Raw genomic sequence first — 19,050 nt, 5'->3', positions numbered from 1 at the left:
CAGGACAAGTATGCAAGCTGTTGAGATCCCTCTATGGCCTAAAACAAGCTAGCCGGCAATGGAATGCCAAGCTAAGTAATGCACTAATTCATAGAGGTTTCAAGCAATCTATATCTGATCCTTCTCTATTTACTAAAGGGAATGCTAAAGACTTCATTGCCATCCTTGTATACGTGGATGACATACTAGTAACAAGCCCCAATTTACAGTTAATCAAAGAACTCAAAGCCTTCCTAGACACATCCTTCAAGATTAAAGATCTCGGTTCATTGGGTTATTTTCTGGGAATCGAAGCTCACATGACGAAAGCCGGATCCTATGTCAGAGAAAATACGCCTTGGACATTCTAGATGAGGCAGGTTTTATCAATTGCAAGCCGGTTAATACTCCTATGGTTCCTGGAATTCGCTTGACCAAATAAGGAAGCACCATCCTCAACGATGCTTCTGCCTTCAGGCGTCTTGTTGGCAGGCCACTCTACCTTACTGCAAAAGACCGGACATAACATTCGCTGTATAACAACTTAGCCAATATGTTGACAAACCAACAACTGAGCATATGACAGCAGCACACCGAGTTCTCGGGTACATCAAGAAGGCCCGTGGCCAAGGCCTGTTCTATCTGAAATCCAGCAGGATGCAACTCAATGTGTTCTCAGACTCTGACTGGGCATCTTGCTCAGATACTCGCAGGTCTATAACAGGATTCTATATTTTTTTGGGTTCTACACTTATATCATGGAGATCAAAGATGCAGGCCACGGTTTCTCGTTCGTCCTCCGAAGCTGAATATCGTGCCTTGGCAGCCACCATTTGTGAAGTCCAGTAGATCACAACACTGCTGCATGACTTGCAGATAGAACCACAGAAGCCTGCTGCCCTATTATGCGATAACAAATCCACGATTGCCATTGCAGAGAACCACGTGTTCCATGAGCGTACAAAGCACATAGATATAGATTGCCACATCGTGCGAGAAAAGCTTAATCAAGAGCTCATCAAACTTCTCTCAGTGACATCGTCAAATCAAGTTGCAGACGGTTTTACCAAAGCTCTCTCAATCTCATCCTATCAATTGTTCACATCTAAACTGGGCATTCAGGATCATCATACTCCAGTTTACGGGGGTATTAGGAGAGAACAACACTGCTGCATGAAAAGCTAAAGGGCCTTTATGTAAATCCATCATGGCTAAGTAGTTAGAACGGTTAGAGCCATACTTGTGTATATATATTGTCATCTTGATGAATAAAGTCAACTTTTCCAGTCTGTTAGATCATATCTTTCTGTTCTTCCATCACAAACGATTAATGCCAACTTAACTGAAAATTTACATCCTCTCAAATGTTTTGTCGGGCCGAGGTGTGAAAGGCCCTTAGAGTTGGAGATAAGATTCAACCTTTTTTGGGGGGGGGGGGGGGGGGGGGGGGGGGGGGAGAAGGTATAATCTGGGTGTGATTTATTACGTACCATGCTTTAATATATTATTTTCCATTCTTTGAAAATTGTAATCAATAAATTTGTAAATAATCAGAAAGATTTTACAGCACGTTTGGTTCACGGAATGAATTTTGAGGTAATAGGAATGTTATTCCATAAGGAATGGAATAGGCAAGGAATAGAATAGGAATTGTATTCTATTGTTTGATTCGCGGAAGGAATAGACTTTAGGAATTATATTACAGTGTTTGGTTGATTTAAGGAATAGAAATGAAATATGTTTTAAAAGACATAAATACCCTTATAAAAATATGTGATGATAGCGAGGGTGGTGGCGGTGGTGGTGGTGGTGGCGATGGTGGTGGCGGTGGTGGTGATGGTGGTGGTGGTGCTGCTGGGGTGGTAGTGGTGGTGGTGGCGATGGTGCTGCTGGGTGGTGGTTCTGGTGGCGGTGCTGGTGGTGGCGACGGCGGCAGCGATGGTGGTGGTGGCGATGGTGGTGCTGGGGTGGTAGTGGTGGTGGTGGCGGTGGAAGTGGTGGGGGCGGCGACGGTTGTGGCGATGGTGGTGGTGGTGGCGACGACGGTGGTGAAATAGGATAAATTTATATATAGGATAAAAAATTAGGTTAAAGAAAAGGGTAAAAAAAATAGATTCTAAAATCTATTCCTGAGCGTTCAGTAATAGGCTAATACCAGGGGGCCCTAGTAATAGCTATTACCTTATTTGAGGTAATAGGCTATTACCAGGAATATTATTCCTGGTAATAGAAATAGTTACCAAACAAAGGAATAGGCCTATTACTAGGAATGCTATGTCATTTCCGGCCTATTCCGTGAACCAAACGGGCCATTAAGGATTTAGTTCATATTTGGGCATTAATCGCTCCAACGTATATAAATACACTGAATAAGGGCTTCTAATCAGATCAGTTTGAAACTTTTACTACTCAAAGAAATACACTAGTGTTTTCACAACCCCTTACCAATTTTCTTCCTCTTTTTTTTTTTTTTTTTTTTTTTTTTTCTAATTAAATTACCGTTTAGTTGCATTAGTCAACCTTTAGTATAAAGTAAACGATATTGATGGTAGTAGTACCTTTTTGACTTCGTAATTGTATTGATAATGGTGGTATTATCATGTACCGATTAAATAAATGAACACGAGTTCTATTACATATATTCCTAATCTTATTTCCTCAAATTTACTTCTTAATGTAGCCTGATAGACTCTGATAAATTGTTTTCTTCATATAAGTCCTAAGTGTCTATTTTAAGGGGGGTGTATTCAATCATGACTTTCATAGAGTTTTAGAGGGTTTTATGAACTTTAAAAGTTTGGAGGTATTCAATTCAAACTTTTAGAGAGTCTTTAAAAGTTAGACGGTATTCAATCAAGATTTTTAAAGAGTCTTTAGAAGTCGTGTGGTATTCGATTAAGACTTTTAAAGAATCTTTATAAGTCATGTGGTATTCAAAAAGTTACGAACTTTTGTAGACTTTTTTAATTTTAAGACTTTTGTAGACTTTTCCTTCTCAAATATAAATAGTTGAAATCCAATCATCAATCCCAAGATTTCAAATTCTCTTTCTAACAACTTTTGAATGTTTTCTCTCTCTATTTAAACTCTATTTTTTTCTCCCTATTTAAACTCTATGAACCTAGAGCCGTCGAAACGGTCTCGCGGGGCGGGACGGGCCAAAACATACCAAAGCCCGTCCTCGTAGCGGGACGGGCTAAAAAGCCCGCCTCTTAGCGGGCTTGGAATGTGGCCGGCCCGCCCTGCCATGTCAAAGCCCGCTGGCGGGGCGGGCTAGCCCGCCAATCAAAATTTTTCGCTGTGTTAATTTTTTTTTTTTAAAAAAATCACTGTACAATATCCTTAAAAAAAAAAAAAAAAAGAATCACTGTACAGACATACAGTACACTAACACAGTAACACTACCTAGTATTGTATTCCTATAAATCTATAATCCTATAAGTTATAACACACTAACACAATTATACAAACCAAAATAACATGTATTAAATACTAAATATATATACAAAATATATATGTATTAGCAGGTCGCGGGCTAAACCCGTGACCCGCCTGACCCGCCCCGCCTGGACCCATGACCCAGGCGGGACGGGCTAAAAAGCCCGCCTCCTGGCGGATCAAAATTTGAAGAACCCATCCCCTACCTATGGCGGTACGAGACGGGTCGACCCGACGGGTAAAACCCATTTTTGACGGCTCTATATGAACCTATCTAAATTCAATAAAATTATTTTTTCTTCATTATCCTATATTTTCGTTATACATAAACTCTACCAATTTTTCTCTCTCTCCTAAACTTTAGAATGTTCATCTAAAAATTCGAAATAATATTATTTTTACTTCATTATTGCTTGTTTATATTGATTTTTATTTTTTTCTATGAATTTTTTATCCTAACTATCTTTTATTATAAATTTTATTGCTCAATATTGTTATGAATTTCTAATGAAATAGTTTTTTTTTTTTTTGTTGATGTTTATTAATAATATATATAAGTAACTAGCATATAAGTCTCAGCATACTATGGATAAAAATAATAATGTTGAGAATGTTGATGTGGGTGAAGAACTATATAATAAGAAGAATGTTATGATATATTATAAATGTTTTGTAAGAAAATTGTAAATGATAAGAATCAAAATCATTGAAAGTTTGTAAGGATGTATTCAATTTAGAATTTCAATGACTTTTGTAGACTTTTTAAAATAAAAAGTTAATAAAAGTCTATGAATGTTTTTTATATAGACTTTTAGATAGTCTTATAAAGTTTTAAAAATTTTTGAAGGACTCTATGAAAGTCAATCAAAGTTTATTAAAATCTATCATTTTAAAAGTCTTTAAAACTCTACAAAAGTCATGATTGAATACACCCCCTAAGTGTGAGAGTAGAAATTTGAAAGCATAAATAAGAGTACATGTAATATTTTCTATATAAACAAACCTACTATATATGGTCCATATGGTCATATATATGGACACACAATAAGAAATATATGATCATAACTCAGGCAATTTAGGTCTTATATCTTACATGATGCTTTTTCTAAGTTTAAAGATACGAACACTATGAAGTAAATTTACAGGAGAAAAATATCATATTTGTTTCTATAATATATTATCGGTTATTATAGCTTTCCATAATATATTTTCATTATTTATGGTAGCATATATAAAAACACATACTATATATAGACACAATATATAAGAAAATATATGATTCGATGATCATATCTCATAGGCAATTTAGGTTAAAGAAGAAAACTCAATAATTTCAATGAGATAGTAATAGTTCCAAGAGGACCAAAAAAACTATAAGCCTTTTAAAACAAAACAAAAGAAGATATCTCTCTACTGTTGGCTAGTGGCTGCAGTGCCACTTGTGTGATCTCGAAGTGCTTCGCCATTGCTCCTTTGGTCCCTCCCTCTCCTCCTCCTCCTTCTCGGTTCAATCCACCCATCGGCTTCTCCACCGCTTCCATCTAAACTTTTGTGTCCATTCTCGTTGTTGTTGTTGTTGTGCTGGTTTGCGCCCGAATGGTGAGTCTCACCGTTGCTAGAATGGCCATTGCACGATGGAGCTCGGCTATTGGGTTTGCTTCTGCCCGATGGAGACCTGCCCCGGTTGTCATTGCCGTTTGCAGCAGCTGCATATATCACAAGTTTGTGGTTGTTGAGATTAACAAGAACAAGAAACAATAATAATGGCCAAGGTTGCACTAGGCGCTAGTCGGGCGGCCAGGCAGCGCCTAACGCCTAGGCGGATTCTAGGCGGCGCTAGGCGGGCACCAAAAAAATTAAAAAAAATAGTGTAAGACTTGTAGTTCGACAATTTTAATGAGGTTGTTTTCAACGTTCACTCAAATAACACATCTAAATAAATGAAATAATGATAATTTATAAGTCATAATGTCAATAATAATATTAAAATCAATAATTAATGAAAGACGACATCGGTCAAAATTAGACAAAATCGATCAAAATCGGTCAAAACGGTCAAAATCGGACGAAATCGGTCGACTCGGCCGAGTTTGACCGCCCAGGCGGCCGCCTAGGCGGCCGACCGAGTTTTGGCCGCCTATAGGCCAAAACTCCAAGGCAAGTGGCCGCCTAGCGCCTAGGCGGCTAGGCAGCCGAGTTTTACAACACTGATAATGGCATAAGGGTAAAGAAAAGCAAGATTTACGTGGTTCGGCAAAGTGCCTACACCCACGAGGGTGAAACAATTCTTATATTCATAGTAATGGTGTTAGTGCTGACACAACCCCTTAGAGATAAAACCAATACATTTATAGGCATATAATCCTCCACCCGCTTCACTCCCATTCCTAGTACAAGACAAACTCATATTCCTAAACAAACTCAACCGTGGTCAATTTTGAATTGTGTTCGAGTTGGGCGGAGGCTGGTAAAGGCACGAAAATCAAGAAAACAAATTGAAATTTGACCCATTTTTTGTATTACCTCTTGCATTATTCCTCCCAAGTCTCTTGTAAGAAATGTAAGCCTCCTTTCCTTTTACAGTGATGCCTTGAGCCTGAAAGAATCCAAGATGATTTATATATATATATACTTGAGACACTATATGACTTAGGAGTACTAAACAAGGTCTTAATTAAGTTACTACCTCAACTGCCTTCTTTGCAGAATCAGCAGATTGGAAGTGTACAAATCCATAGCAGTATTTATCCTCCAACACGACGACTTGAACACCTTCAACGTTTCTGACTCTACCGAATTTCTTGACAGCATCGGTGAGATCATTTACGGTTGTATTCGGTGGCAATCCCCCAACGTATATTCCCTTTGCTGGAAACCATATAAATTAAACACGACGATAATGGTTCAGTATGCAATATATGCACGCGTTATATACAACATAACCAAAAAAAACTGATTTTACACTCACGGGCACGAATAGTCTCTGCTGCAGTTTTGGTTGGAGTTGGAGGAGCTTCGTCTTTGGTCACATTGTCGGCAGTGGAAGCCGCCACAGACATGGCCTTAGGCGAACCTTTTTGTGCTGCAGCAAGTGGTTTCGCCTTTTCTTGCCCCGAGAGATCATCGAAAGCAGACACCCTGACAAACCGGGTTGTTGGTGCAGGGGTCGAGGATGTTTTCCCCTTCGACAACTACAGTAAAACACGGTATGATTATTCCTAACTACATAAACAAAAACTTTACGCACCATATTTGTGGAATTCTATAAGAAAAACATATATACTAACCATTTCTAAGTAAGATGACTTAGGAGCAGGATCCTTCACGTCGGAAACAACCTCAGAAACCGTTTGCTTAGGCCGAGTTTCTGCAACTTCTTCGACTGTTACTTTAACATCAATTGAATCTGCAGAAGCACTCTTCCCATCAGCATCAGTAGAGGATTCTTCCACTTGTATGGATATATCAACCGATTCTTGGGCGGGTTCTGAAGAGACATTATTTAATGTTTCTACGAATGCAACATTATCCAATTAATATGTACTATATACAGACTAGTTTATAACTAAAGATATACATACATATATAACTACCTGAATCAGCAACCAATGGGGATTTTGGTTCTTTGTCATCAAAAAACCGCAAAATATCATTCATGACAAAGAAACCAGTACTATGTTTAGCAAGAACAAACGTTTGGCTAAATTTTCTCCGCGAATTGTCTTTCCAGGTGGCAAGACCAGTAACCACAACAAGAATGCTTCCTTGTAAGGAATCTTGGGAGTGAACATCTTTCACTTCAACCGGACAGCCCTTGAAGTTGGAAGCCATGATCATCTCGCAAATTCCCTGAAACATGTGTTGCAGAACATGAAAATTGACAAAAAACACAAACAGGACAACATTAACAGTTTCAAGAAACAGGCAACCTAGAAAAAGAGAATGGAATAATGAAAATCGAAAAGAACAGTGACATGGTACTTACATCAAGTGTTGTCACAGAATCCTTGGCATCATCCCAGGTTGCCACACTTGAATTTTCATAGAATTTGTAGCTTTCCTCAGGCTTAATACGCAGAATGGTGTAATACTGCTGAGAAAAGACTTTCCCCACAGTCTCAGTAGAGAGGGTCCCTGCCATCTCTGCATCAAAAAACATGTAATAATGGTGGTAAACACAAGGTGCAGTAAATTTCTGATCTTAAAGAGACCTACAAATTAGACATTCAAAAACCCTAATTTCCAATACTCCGAATCCCAAACTTTAAAGACAGAATCCTTAACCCCGCCGTTAACCCTAAGAAGCCAAAAACTAGGGCAACCCTAAGGAGGTAAACTATGGTTAGGATTCTAATGCATGCGAGTTTCCTTGTCACTCAAAGACTGCAACTTGGGGTAAACAAACACTACAAAGCCAAAAGATAAACTGGGATAAACAAAAACAAATAAAAAATCAAATCTTTTCTATCTTTTTTTACTGTCAAAGATTGCAATCAACACTAGACACCGTATATAACAAAAATCAACCAAAAAAAACTCTTAAAACCCTTTGTTTTTTTATGAACAACGGAATGTTTATAACCTCAAAGGTTCACAGGAAGAACACAAGACACCACATACAACAGAGATCAATTAACCAAAAAAAAAACCCTTAAACCCCTTTGTTTTTTTATGAACAACTAACAGAATGTTTATACCCTCACAGGAAGAACACACGATGCAACATACAATATAAATCAACTAAAAAAACCCTAAAACCCCTTTGTTTTTTATTATATATATCAACAAACAAATGTTTCTAAATTCACAGGCTCAGAAAGAAGAACACAAGACGCCACCCACAACAGAAATCAACCAAAAAACCCTTAAAATTTACGAACAAAAAAAAGAATGTTTCTAACCTCACTGCACAGCGAAGACTGCTAGAGGGAAGATAGGGGAGAGAGTGGGGGTTTGAGAGGCAACCGCAGCACGTTTTTATAGTTGGAAAGACGCAGGTATTCGGGATTCTTGAAAAATATCGGGCTCAAAATGGAGACTTCATAAGGAATTTCCTTGAGGGGCAAGGCTTCTAAGGTTTAAAATTAATTATTATGTAATACAATTTCGAATTTTTACATTTTTGATGCGCATTCCATTTTAATAATAATTACTATACTATATATTTAACCAGAGCGGCGCAAATATTTATAGTATTACTTAAGTTGATATCATCGGCATATCAATGGGCAAAGACTTGTTGGTGGATTATTTTCAACATCGTGACGTGTATATCTATCCAATTGCAAGTTATAAAAAAGGGGCTTGGGGGAGGAGGGCTGCCTCCTTTTTTTTTTTTTTTCAAAAGAAAATTTAATTTTTAATTTTATTAATATAGTAAAATTGTCAAAGAAATTTAAAATATAATTTTTTTTTTGAACATGTCATAAGAAAAAATGACCGGAAACCTGTTTTCTACCCGTTAAAAATATCAATTGCACACTTTTGATAACATACATTAAATAGTTCAATTGCACACTTTTGGTAACGAACATTAAATGGTTCAATTGCACATTTTTTGTAATAACATTAAATGATTTAATTGCATTTTTTTGTTCAGCATTTTACACAAATAGTAAAAATTTGACGGGTTAGCTTATTTTACACTTTTTCCTTATTATTATTATTATTATTTGCCCAAAGTAATATTATTGAATTACAACCGTAAATAATAAGGGGATGTTTGGTTCATGGAAAATGTTTTCCTTAAATGTTTTTCAAAGGAAAACATTTTTCTTAAAGTGGAGGAAAATGTTGTTTTCTTGTGTTTGGTTCATGGAATTCATTTTCCATTGGAAAATGAATTCCTCAAATTTGAGGAAAACAAAATCCTTGGTTGGACCAAGGATTTTGTTTTCCATGGAAGATGGGAAGAAAAAGTGAGATGGAATGCCTATTTTACCCTTGTTTACTTTTTTTTTTTTTAATTATATTACTTTTATTAATTTGTAGGGGCATATAGGTCTTTATACTCGTTATTCCTTACCATTTCAAATCTAACCAAACAATAGAATTAGTATTCCCAGTAATTCTTTTTACACCAACCAAACAATGAAATTCATCTTCATAGTAATTGTTTTTCCATGGAATTTCAATTCCGCTTCCCTTAAAATATTTTCCGTGAACCAAACAAGCCCTAAGGGTGTGTTTGGTTTGCACATGAGAATCAGAATGGGAATTGAAATCAAATATTTGGTAATAGTAAAGAGTTTTGGTAAAAATATTTTTCATGTTTGGTAGTAGAGTGAAATTGGAATGATTATCAATACTGATGTTTGGTTATTTATGACAGTATAATAGGAATAAAGGTTTTAAAAATACAAAAATAAAAAATCAAGACAATTGATCCTAATATAATGACATCCAAAACATGAACAAAAAAAAAAAACAAAAGAAAAATCTAAAAGCACTAATCCAAACTTAAAAAATTAGATTACCAATAAAATGGAATGATACCGGTTTTTAATTATGGGATAATGCTTTTAATTGAGGGTAATTAAATCTCATAATTGTGTTTTAAAAAATTGTCAACCAAACACTAACTATGAGTTTGAATTTCATTCCTGATGTGTAAACACATGAAACCAAACACATCCTAAGTAATAACCATATTTATAATTTATAATTTATTTATAATAATAGGAATATTAATAAAAGTAAAATCCTACTCTTCAACTTTCCCGCCTAAACTAATTTGAATACTAATTAATTGTACAAAAATAAATAAAGCTTAATTTGTAACAAAATTTTATATGAAAATTAACTAATATCTAATGAATTGTTACCACAAATTAAAGTCAATTGGTACTTGAAAATGGAAAATGGTTACCAAATTCTTAGTATAATTAAATCATTATAATTGTGAGAATAATGGAAACAAATTCTGCGTAATAAATGAAAAAATTACTTTGAAATTTTGTATAATTTTATACGAAAATAATAATTTATTAATTATTATTTACACCAATCTATCATATCTATATCTATAATTTATAATATATTTATAATCTATAATCTATGATCTAAAATCTATAATATCCATAATTCTATTATTATTATATTAATTAATTAATAAACGTAAAATCATCCTTTTCAACTTTCCCACCCAAATTAATATGAATACTAATTAATCTATAATATATATATATATATATATATATATATATATATATATATATAATTTACAATATATCTATAATCTATAATCTATAATATCTATAATCTATAATCTATAATCTAATCTATCGATGATCTATAATCTATAATCTATAATGCCTATACCTATAATATTAATAAAAGTAAAATCCTCATCTTCAACTTTCCCGCCCAAACTAATATGAATACTAGTTAACCGGTACAAATCTACTATAATTACTTTTAGGCCCTTAACTGAAACAAAAAAAAATATCGGTATAATTATTTCTTAAAATGAATGATTCATATTATTTTGATTTTAGTAGTTTTTAATGATTTTCCTTATTTACCCTCTATTATATTATTTTCTTTAGCCGGAATACAGGAGATGTTGCTCGAAATGGCGTTATTCGTGTTCTGAATGTTAATGTTGCCGCAAATATTGGTTCTTACTTGGGTTTGCCAATGGGAATTGGTCGTAATAAATGGAAAATTTTCTCCTATCTCAAAATAAAATTAAGGCACCGTCTAGGAAGTTGGTACAAGAAAATTCTTTCCGGAGCAGGTAAAGAAGTGTTATTGAAAAGTATTGTGTAGGCATTACCAACTTATACTATGAGCATTTATTATCTTTCTTCATCATTTTGTGATCACATTGAAAGGATAATGAATCAATATTTGTGGTGCAGCCGTGGTAATCAATGTGGGGGTGTCTGTTGGTTTTCTTGGAAACGGATGTGTAAACCCAAATCGGTTGGAGGACTTGGTTTTAAGGATTTAAATAAGACCAATATTGCTTTACTTGCGAAGCAAGGTTGGCGTTTATTAACAAATCCTACATTTTTGGCAGCCCAGATTTATAAGGCTAGATATTTCCCGAATGATGATTTTTTTAAGGCAAAAATAGGAGCCAACCCCAGCTCCTGTTGGCGATCAATTTTAGCCGGCCAAGATATACTGCGGAAGGATTGGAGATGGTTCAAAGAGGTTAGTCTAGAAATATCTGTGGTTATCCGATGTGTAACATTTTCCATTATCATTATGCCACCATTAAGTGGTGCAAGTAAATAGCAAATTATGGCCATTATGATTGTGGTTTAAAACGGACATAATTGTTTTCGTTACGGAGCCTATAATGATTGCACACAGACTATTTAAGCATAGGTCCTCACACTGCTCTTGTGATACAGTTTTATAGACTACACCATCTAGTTGAATAGGAGACCAAGTGGTAAACAAAACACAGTTCTTTACTGTTCTTCAAAGCAATGCAACAGAGATTACAACTATGGCTGGAGATGCTCAATCATATGCTTCCGCTATCAAGGTTAGATTACATATTTACATGTATTGATTTGTATATTTCTAACATTTGGTATCAAAGCCTTTTTATCTCTGCCTAGTTGTTCAAGTTGCTTATGTTTTGCAATAATCTATTCTGAAAAACAGAATAAATATCTTATATATATGCAATTTGAATATTTGGATATAATGATTTCCTATGAATTTGTTTTATATATGAATCCAAAATCCAGTATGCCGTATGTGTGTAAATATATATGGATATATATTGTTCTGTATTCATATTGCTCCGTTTTTCTGTATAATTTGTATTTTCGAAATATACAAATGTTTTTGAAAAAAAATAAAAAATAAAAATAAAAATTGAACATGCTGCCTTTTGCATTCGCTGGATTTGTTTGCCGTTTCCGATCTTCGGTCGACGACCATGTAACGGTTTCAGATGGTCGTCAGTGCGCCATTTTCTCCGGTTACCGATGTAGATGACAGGCGGTGGCGGCGAAGCTGGTTCCGAGCGACGTCGCTGCTTCCCTTTCTTCTGGCAACAGCAGGCGACGGGGCTTGGATGACAACGGCGAAGCACGGTTCCCGGCGGTAGCGTCATCGCTGCCCTTTCTGGTAAACAACGAGGCTGGCAGACCGTGGGCGGCGACACTGTCTCCATCGTACTCCCTCTGCTTGTTGGCCACGGTTGGTTGGTGCGGCTGTGGGAGATGGCGGAGGGATGGCGGCGCTAGGTCTCGGGTGACGGTGGCGAGCGGCGGTGCTCCGGCCGGGTCCCATTCTGGCGTTCTCTCTCCCGCTATACACCGCAGCTTTCTCCCATCCTTTTCCGATCAGCAGCGGCTAGGCAATCGTTATGCTGTGCATCCGTATGCACCATGCATGGTGCATACGGATGCCAAAACGACGTCGTTTTATTAAAAAACGCAGTCTCTCTTTTAAAAAAAATTCAGGTTCGATTCCCAGCAACAACATTATATTGTTCATTCATTATGGAATTTTAGTTTATAGATTATGGAATTATAGTTCATTGATTATGGAATTATAGTTCATCGATTATGGAATTGTAGTTCATCGATTCTGAAATTTTAGTTTATAGATTATGGAATTTTAGTTCATTTATTCTGGAATTTTTAGTTTATAGATTAGATTATGGAATTATAGTTCATCGATTATGGATTTATGGAATTTTAGTTCATATGTTGTTGCTGGGAATCGAACCTGATTTTTTTTTTTAAAGGAGAGACACGCGTTTTATTAAAACGACGTCGTTTTTGCATCCGTATGCACCATGCATGGTGCATACGGATGCACAGCATAATTTGCCGCGGCTCGGGTTATGGTTGGATTAATTGTTTGGTTCATACAGATAAGGGGATAGATGGGTTGGGTCTGGAGATTGGGCCTAACCCATTATATTCATAAAATAAAATAAAATTTTGGGCCTATGTTTGTTTTCATTAATATTTGCTTATGATAAATATTTGTATAAATGGTTTTGGGCTTGTAATCTGCATTGTTTATATTGTTTTTAATAAAAATTTTTATTCAAATTATAATCTGAAGTTGAATTTAAATTTTATTATTTAGTATGCCCATATGTTTTAAATTGTTATAATGTTTGTGCATATTATTTGTTTAATATGAGTTTATGTATTTGTAATATGCATGTTTTGTACAATAAGCATAATATTTAGTTTGCTTTTTTATTATGCAATTTATATTTATGCCTTACAAAAGCATATTTTAGGAATTATTTAAATTCCTTAGAATATTGAACTTTAGCATATTACGTTTATAATAGTATATAAGGTTTAGTACATCTACGGTAGTGCATGAAGATTAGCACATTAAGATCAAAAGTTTTTCATAATAATTTGTGCTGAAATTTGCTTTAATGCATATTGTTATTATGTTGGTACATTATTTATGGTAAAAGGTAAATTGCTATATTTTGTGACTAATTGCCCTGATTGGATGATATATTGAGATGTTCGGTGATTATTGCAATCGTTTGCATTTAACAGTCATTGTTATGGTAATTAGTAAGATCATAAAGTTTTAGTCAAGAACTGCTTTTTATGTCTTTATATATATTCATTAAAGTTTAAAATGTCAGTTATTATATTTTATTCAACACTATTGATTTTCGGATTTTTATTAAGTTTTTAAATTTTCAAAATGTTTTAAAGGCTTGCAGTGTTAGTAATTGTTTTTCTATGTTAAATCTCTTGATTGTTATAATATTATGTGATTATTATGGCTATTCATTGCAATTTTTGAATTTTGCCATAATTTGATAATATTTTTAATTATGTAGTGTGTTTTTTGTATCACGGTTGCCATAATGATTTTGATTATTGATGTTAGGAATTATATTTTGAGATTATTATTGAATTTTCTTATCCAAAACTCTTATGGTAATAATGATGATATTATGTAACATTTAATAATAATAATTATTATTAATATTAAATGTTGTTCGGTTACGATTAAGAAAATTGAGTATCCCGTTATTACTGTTATATAATAATTATTAGAATTATTATAGTAATAACGATTATTGATTTCTGAACCGATGGATCAATGATTTGTACCGTTACTATCGTGTTTTGGATTTTGATAGTATAATTTAAAATCATAATTTTGAAACCATTTCATTATTGATCCAAAATATGTGTTAATAATGATAATATCTTGTAACATTTTATAGTTATGTCAGGGGTTATGATTGAAGAAATTAATTGTTCCGTTATTACTGTTACATAATAATAATAATAATAATAATAATAATAATAATAATAATAATAATAATAATAATAATTATTATTATTATTATTATTATTATTATTATTATTATTATTATTATAGTAATAACGATTACCAATTTTTGAATTGAAGAATCAATGTATCGTAAGATTGTTATCATTATTGTTTTTGGATTGTGATGCCCACTTTGATTGAGTATGAATATTTGATTTTATATTCATATTTTTGAGTTTGTTTTATGTATATAATTAAATTAAATGCATAATATTATGGTTTAAATTATGCAATTTAGTTTGTGAGAATTTAATTTGTAAATGTCAACATATCATATGGTTTTGATATGGTTAGAATTACAATTTTAAGTAGTTCTCGTAAAAGTTTACCATATGCATTGATCATTTTTGTATTGGGCCTGCAAATTAAAACTTTTCAATAATTGAAAAGTATATGGTTATTATAAATTGTTATTCAAATTTTATAATCCTTTAAGTTTTGGATTTATGTTGTTATTTGAATAATAATATTATAGCTCATTTTAAATTGTTATTATGATGTACAATTTATCTAGATATGAGTTTATTGAATTGCATACATAACTGTACTGTTCACTAGCATAACATCAATGTTGCAAAAAAAAAAAAAGTTAGGCGCCCCCTAGGTGGCAAGGGGGCGCCTAGGCGCCGATTTTTTTATTTTATTTTTATTATTTTTATTTTTTTAATTAAAAATAAAATAAAAAAATAAAATTTTTTAAAATTTAGTAATAAAACATAAGGTTTCCATAGTTATTTCTTAGAAACTATTTACGAAAGTGGTTGTAAAAGTGTTCAAAAGATTGTTTAAACCATCTAAATACATAAAAAACTAAAATTAAGAGCTAAATAAGCATTTTTTTTGAGAAATTAGTGGACCAAACCGCCTTTGGCTATTTGCGGTGGATAGATCTCGAAAAATTTCGCGATTTAAAAAAAAAATTGTCCAAAACGGACAACCGAGTCAAAAGTTATGCCTTCCCGAACTTTTCACAATTTAAAACGCAAAAAAAATAAAAAATAAAAAATATAGGGTTCTTCGCGGCGGCGGCCGGGCGCCTAGGCGCGGTTTTTGCAACCATGCATAACATTATATTTTCTAGTTATGTGAATTTAATTATGCCTTTAGGAATTGCATAAGTTAGGAATTATAATAATTCTTTGTTAAGGTGAACTTTGTGTGTGGAATTATACGGTAGTGCATTATGTTCAAGCACCTTTAGACCGTCTAGAATGCTCACTTGAGATTAAAAGTCTTTCCATATGTGAACTATTAAATATTTGGAAAGATTACTCATCAATTATGCCTTTACAGGGCGTTTGGTTGAAGGGGATTTAAATTCTCTTCCCACTTAATTCCCACCTAATTCCAAAGGCCACAAAATTCCATTGTTTTGTTGAAAGGAATTGCAATTCCCCCATTTTTATGGAATTAAAATCCCATCTCCCCATCGGATTTTAATTCCTGAGGTTTTAGGAAAAAAAAAAAAAAAAAAAAAGAAAGATAGTGATGAGTCAAATTACCCATTCCTTTTTTTTTTTTTTTTTTTTTTTTTTACCTAAAATTAATGTCTAACAACAACAATGGACATTTTTTTACTTTATACTACTTATTCCCTTTCAATTCCCATGTATACCGAACATTGGAATTTAAATTCCCTAATTCTATTCCTGTAAACCAAACACTGGAATTTAAATTCTCACTTTATTCCCAGTAATTCATCTCCCATGGAATTGCAATTCTTTTCCCACGTAATTCCCCCTCTCCAACCAAACGCCCTGTTAGTGTAAGAAAACATGAACCGGGAAAAAGTTTCTCAGGAAGTGGCCAATGTGCTACTAGTTCTCTTGAAGTGTTACTATGTCTAAGGAGTTGGTTTTTAATGAGGCTCTGTTCCAACCAACTTTCCTGGGAGTATACTTGGAATTGTTTATCACATTGTTGCATAATTGTTTTTAGGCTTTAAAATTGATGCCTGAAATATCAAGATAATCGTCTAGTGATCATATAATTTTGATTAATTAAGGGGAAGACACATCATCTTTAATTAATTAAAATTTTTTGAGAACATATATAGTCATAGATATATTGATTGTGATTAATTATACATGGTATAACGAAATTTAGCCCAATAATCATATCCAATAATCTGTTTGGTAATTTAATAATCATCTTTCATAAAGAGGAAAGAACCAAACAAGAAACAAGCATGGACAGGCTTACCAAATAACAACGGAGTAATCAGAGTTAATTCTATTTTTTATCTTAAATTTATAAGTAATAGTTTACTTTTAGTTTTTTTTTTTTTATTAGAACATTCACATTTGGTCCTAAAATTATTGTGACATGACCATTTTTTATCATCCGTCAACAAAATCGTTGAAATGATGTTAAATAAAATGACATTTTAATCTTTTTTTTTTTTTTTACAAAGTGGGTTAATCTGCTATATTTTTAATTTATAATTTTTTTAAAAAATCCATATTTGAAGAGCGAAATGCTCTTGTATTTTTGCGAATTTAAATGATTTTGTTAATAAATGATCAAAAATGATCATGCCGGCCACATTAATACTTAGACCAAATGTAAATATTTTGAAAAAAATTACTAAAAGTGGAATGTCACTTATAAATCTAACCAAAAATGGAATTAACTCGACTAATCAAGTAGCTAGTTTTCTAGCTTCTTAGAAGAAGAATAATCCAGCGGCAACTCCAAAGACTAATTGCACATTTTTGGTAACGAACATGCATTTAATGGTTCAATTTTTTTTTTTTTTTGAGACTAATTGCACATTAAATTGCACATGTTTTGTAACGAACATGCATTTAATGGTTCGGTTACTTTTTTTTTTTTTTTTCTTGTTTAATAATCTAATTACACAAATAGTACAAATTTGATAGCCTATTTTACACTGTTTCTTATTATTATTATTATTATTATTATTATTATTATTATTATTATTACTAATTTTTTTACGCGCTTTGCGCGAATGGGATAATGCTTACTGATTATTTTTAAATAAGTATTTCAAAGTATATTAATGCAATATTATATAGGAGATGTTTATGCATAGGTAAATAAATATTGAATTTTGTTTATTTAAATCAGTAATTTAAAGTATATAAATTCAAGATAGTATATGAGAGATTGATTATAATTGTCACTAAAATAAATGTTTGCAATTTTGTAATAACGCTAATCTAAATAGTTAGTCTTAAAGCAACAGTCTAAATAAATATTACTTTTGATTTAAATTTTTCTAATTCTTCTTAATTCTCTTTTGGGTAACATTGTCATTGTTTTCATCTTCAGTACATGTCTTTTTTTTTTTTTTATTATTATTATTGGTAGTGTGTCATGTGCAATTAGGTTACTGATGGCAACATATAGGGATTCATCATGCAATGATGAGATTATGGTGTAGGAAGCTTTAGAGTTGCCTTGCTGTGTATATGACTGAGAGTTTAGTTGTAATATAAACTCTTTATCTTACAAACACCTATTGATATTTAGTAGTGGCAGTTTTTTCCCTACATGTTTCATGTATTGTGAGATGTGTGTCGTATGTTATCATGTGAAAGTATTGAACAAAATATTAATATGTATTATATTTGTATAAAATACTTGGTAAATAAATATATAAACATGTTTTGTATTATAACTTTGATATTTAATTACAAGATAGTGTAAAAAGAAGACAATGGACAATGTGGTGAATATAATAAATTAATAAATTTGAAGCTAATGAATCTTTGAATTGTATAAAATAAAGATAATATAACTAATGAAATTATATTTCTTTTAAAATTTTTTATAATGAATAATTTTTTTTAAATAAAGCATTTGTATGGAAGATATATTTTTTTGTCTAAATTTATAGCAATTTTTTCATTTTAAAAAAAACTTAATATCACCAATTATATTTACACATTATTGAAAGCTCTTTGTAAATGGCAATGGTAGTGGCAACACAATCTTGTTCATCGTCTAGAACTAACACCTTCAATCCATCAGGACGGGTTACTTGGGTGAAAATATATAATGATAGAATATCACTCAATTAGTTATCCTTTTATATTTTCAGTCAATTAGTAATATCAAATACATTTTCAGCCAATTATTCTTTTTTATTTTCCGTCAATTAGTCAATTAGAATATCAAATGCAGTGATATTTTTACCTAATTTTCGTTCAATTTTTAATTGATGATGTAGATATTATTATTGAAATATTTCCGTTCCAGTTTTAATTTACCTTTACTATTGTTTAAAATATGCATTTACTATTGATAATGTAGAATATTATTATTGGAATATTTTTCTCCAATTTTTAATTTCTATTCCACTTTTAA

The 19,050-nt window shown here is 32.7% G+C and overlaps 1 protein-coding gene across 1 annotated transcript; it reads right to left on the bottom strand.

The window, feature by feature from the left end:
• Positions 1-4,727: 4,727 nt before the first annotated feature.
• Positions 4,728-8,405, bottom strand: LOC109166174 (putative G3BP-like protein). Its single transcript, XM_019315072.1, has 8 exons — positions 8,319-8,405; positions 7,403-7,560; positions 7,011-7,266; positions 6,705-6,904; positions 6,386-6,608; positions 6,104-6,285; positions 5,941-6,013; positions 4,728-5,123 (listed from the first exon to the last, which is right to left on the bottom strand). Exons 2-8 carry the CDS (start codon positions 7,556-7,558, stop codon positions 4,828-4,830), a joined length of 1,386 nt encoding a protein of 461 aa, XP_019170617.1. The 5' UTR covers positions 7,559-7,560; positions 8,319-8,405; the 3' UTR covers positions 4,728-4,827.
• Positions 8,406-19,050: the final 10,645 nt, after the last annotated feature.

This window comes from Ipomoea nil, unplaced genomic scaffold (genome assembly GCF_001879475.1).
Source record: "Ipomoea nil cultivar Tokyo-kokei standard unplaced genomic scaffold, Asagao_1.1 scaffold3087, whole genome shotgun sequence".
Classification (NCBI taxonomy): domain Eukaryota; kingdom Viridiplantae; phylum Streptophyta; class Magnoliopsida; order Solanales; family Convolvulaceae; genus Ipomoea; species Ipomoea nil.
The sequence above is the reverse complement of the archived record's forward strand: the minus strand, read 5'-3'. Positions and strand labels throughout refer to the sequence as shown.

Coding starts and splice junctions, on each gene's coding strand:
- LOC109166174 (XM_019315072.1), bottom strand. CDS start 7,558: ATGGCAGGGACCCTCTCTACTGAGACTGTGGGGAAAGTCTTTTCTCAG. Junction 7,267..7,402: donor ATTCTGTGACAACACTTGAT/GTAAGTACCATG, acceptor CACATGTTTCAG/GGAATTTGCGAGATGATCAT. Junction 6,014..6,103: donor CTGCAAAGAAGGCAGTTGAG/GTAGTAACTTAA, acceptor GGATTCTTTCAG/GCTCAAGGCATCACTGTAAA.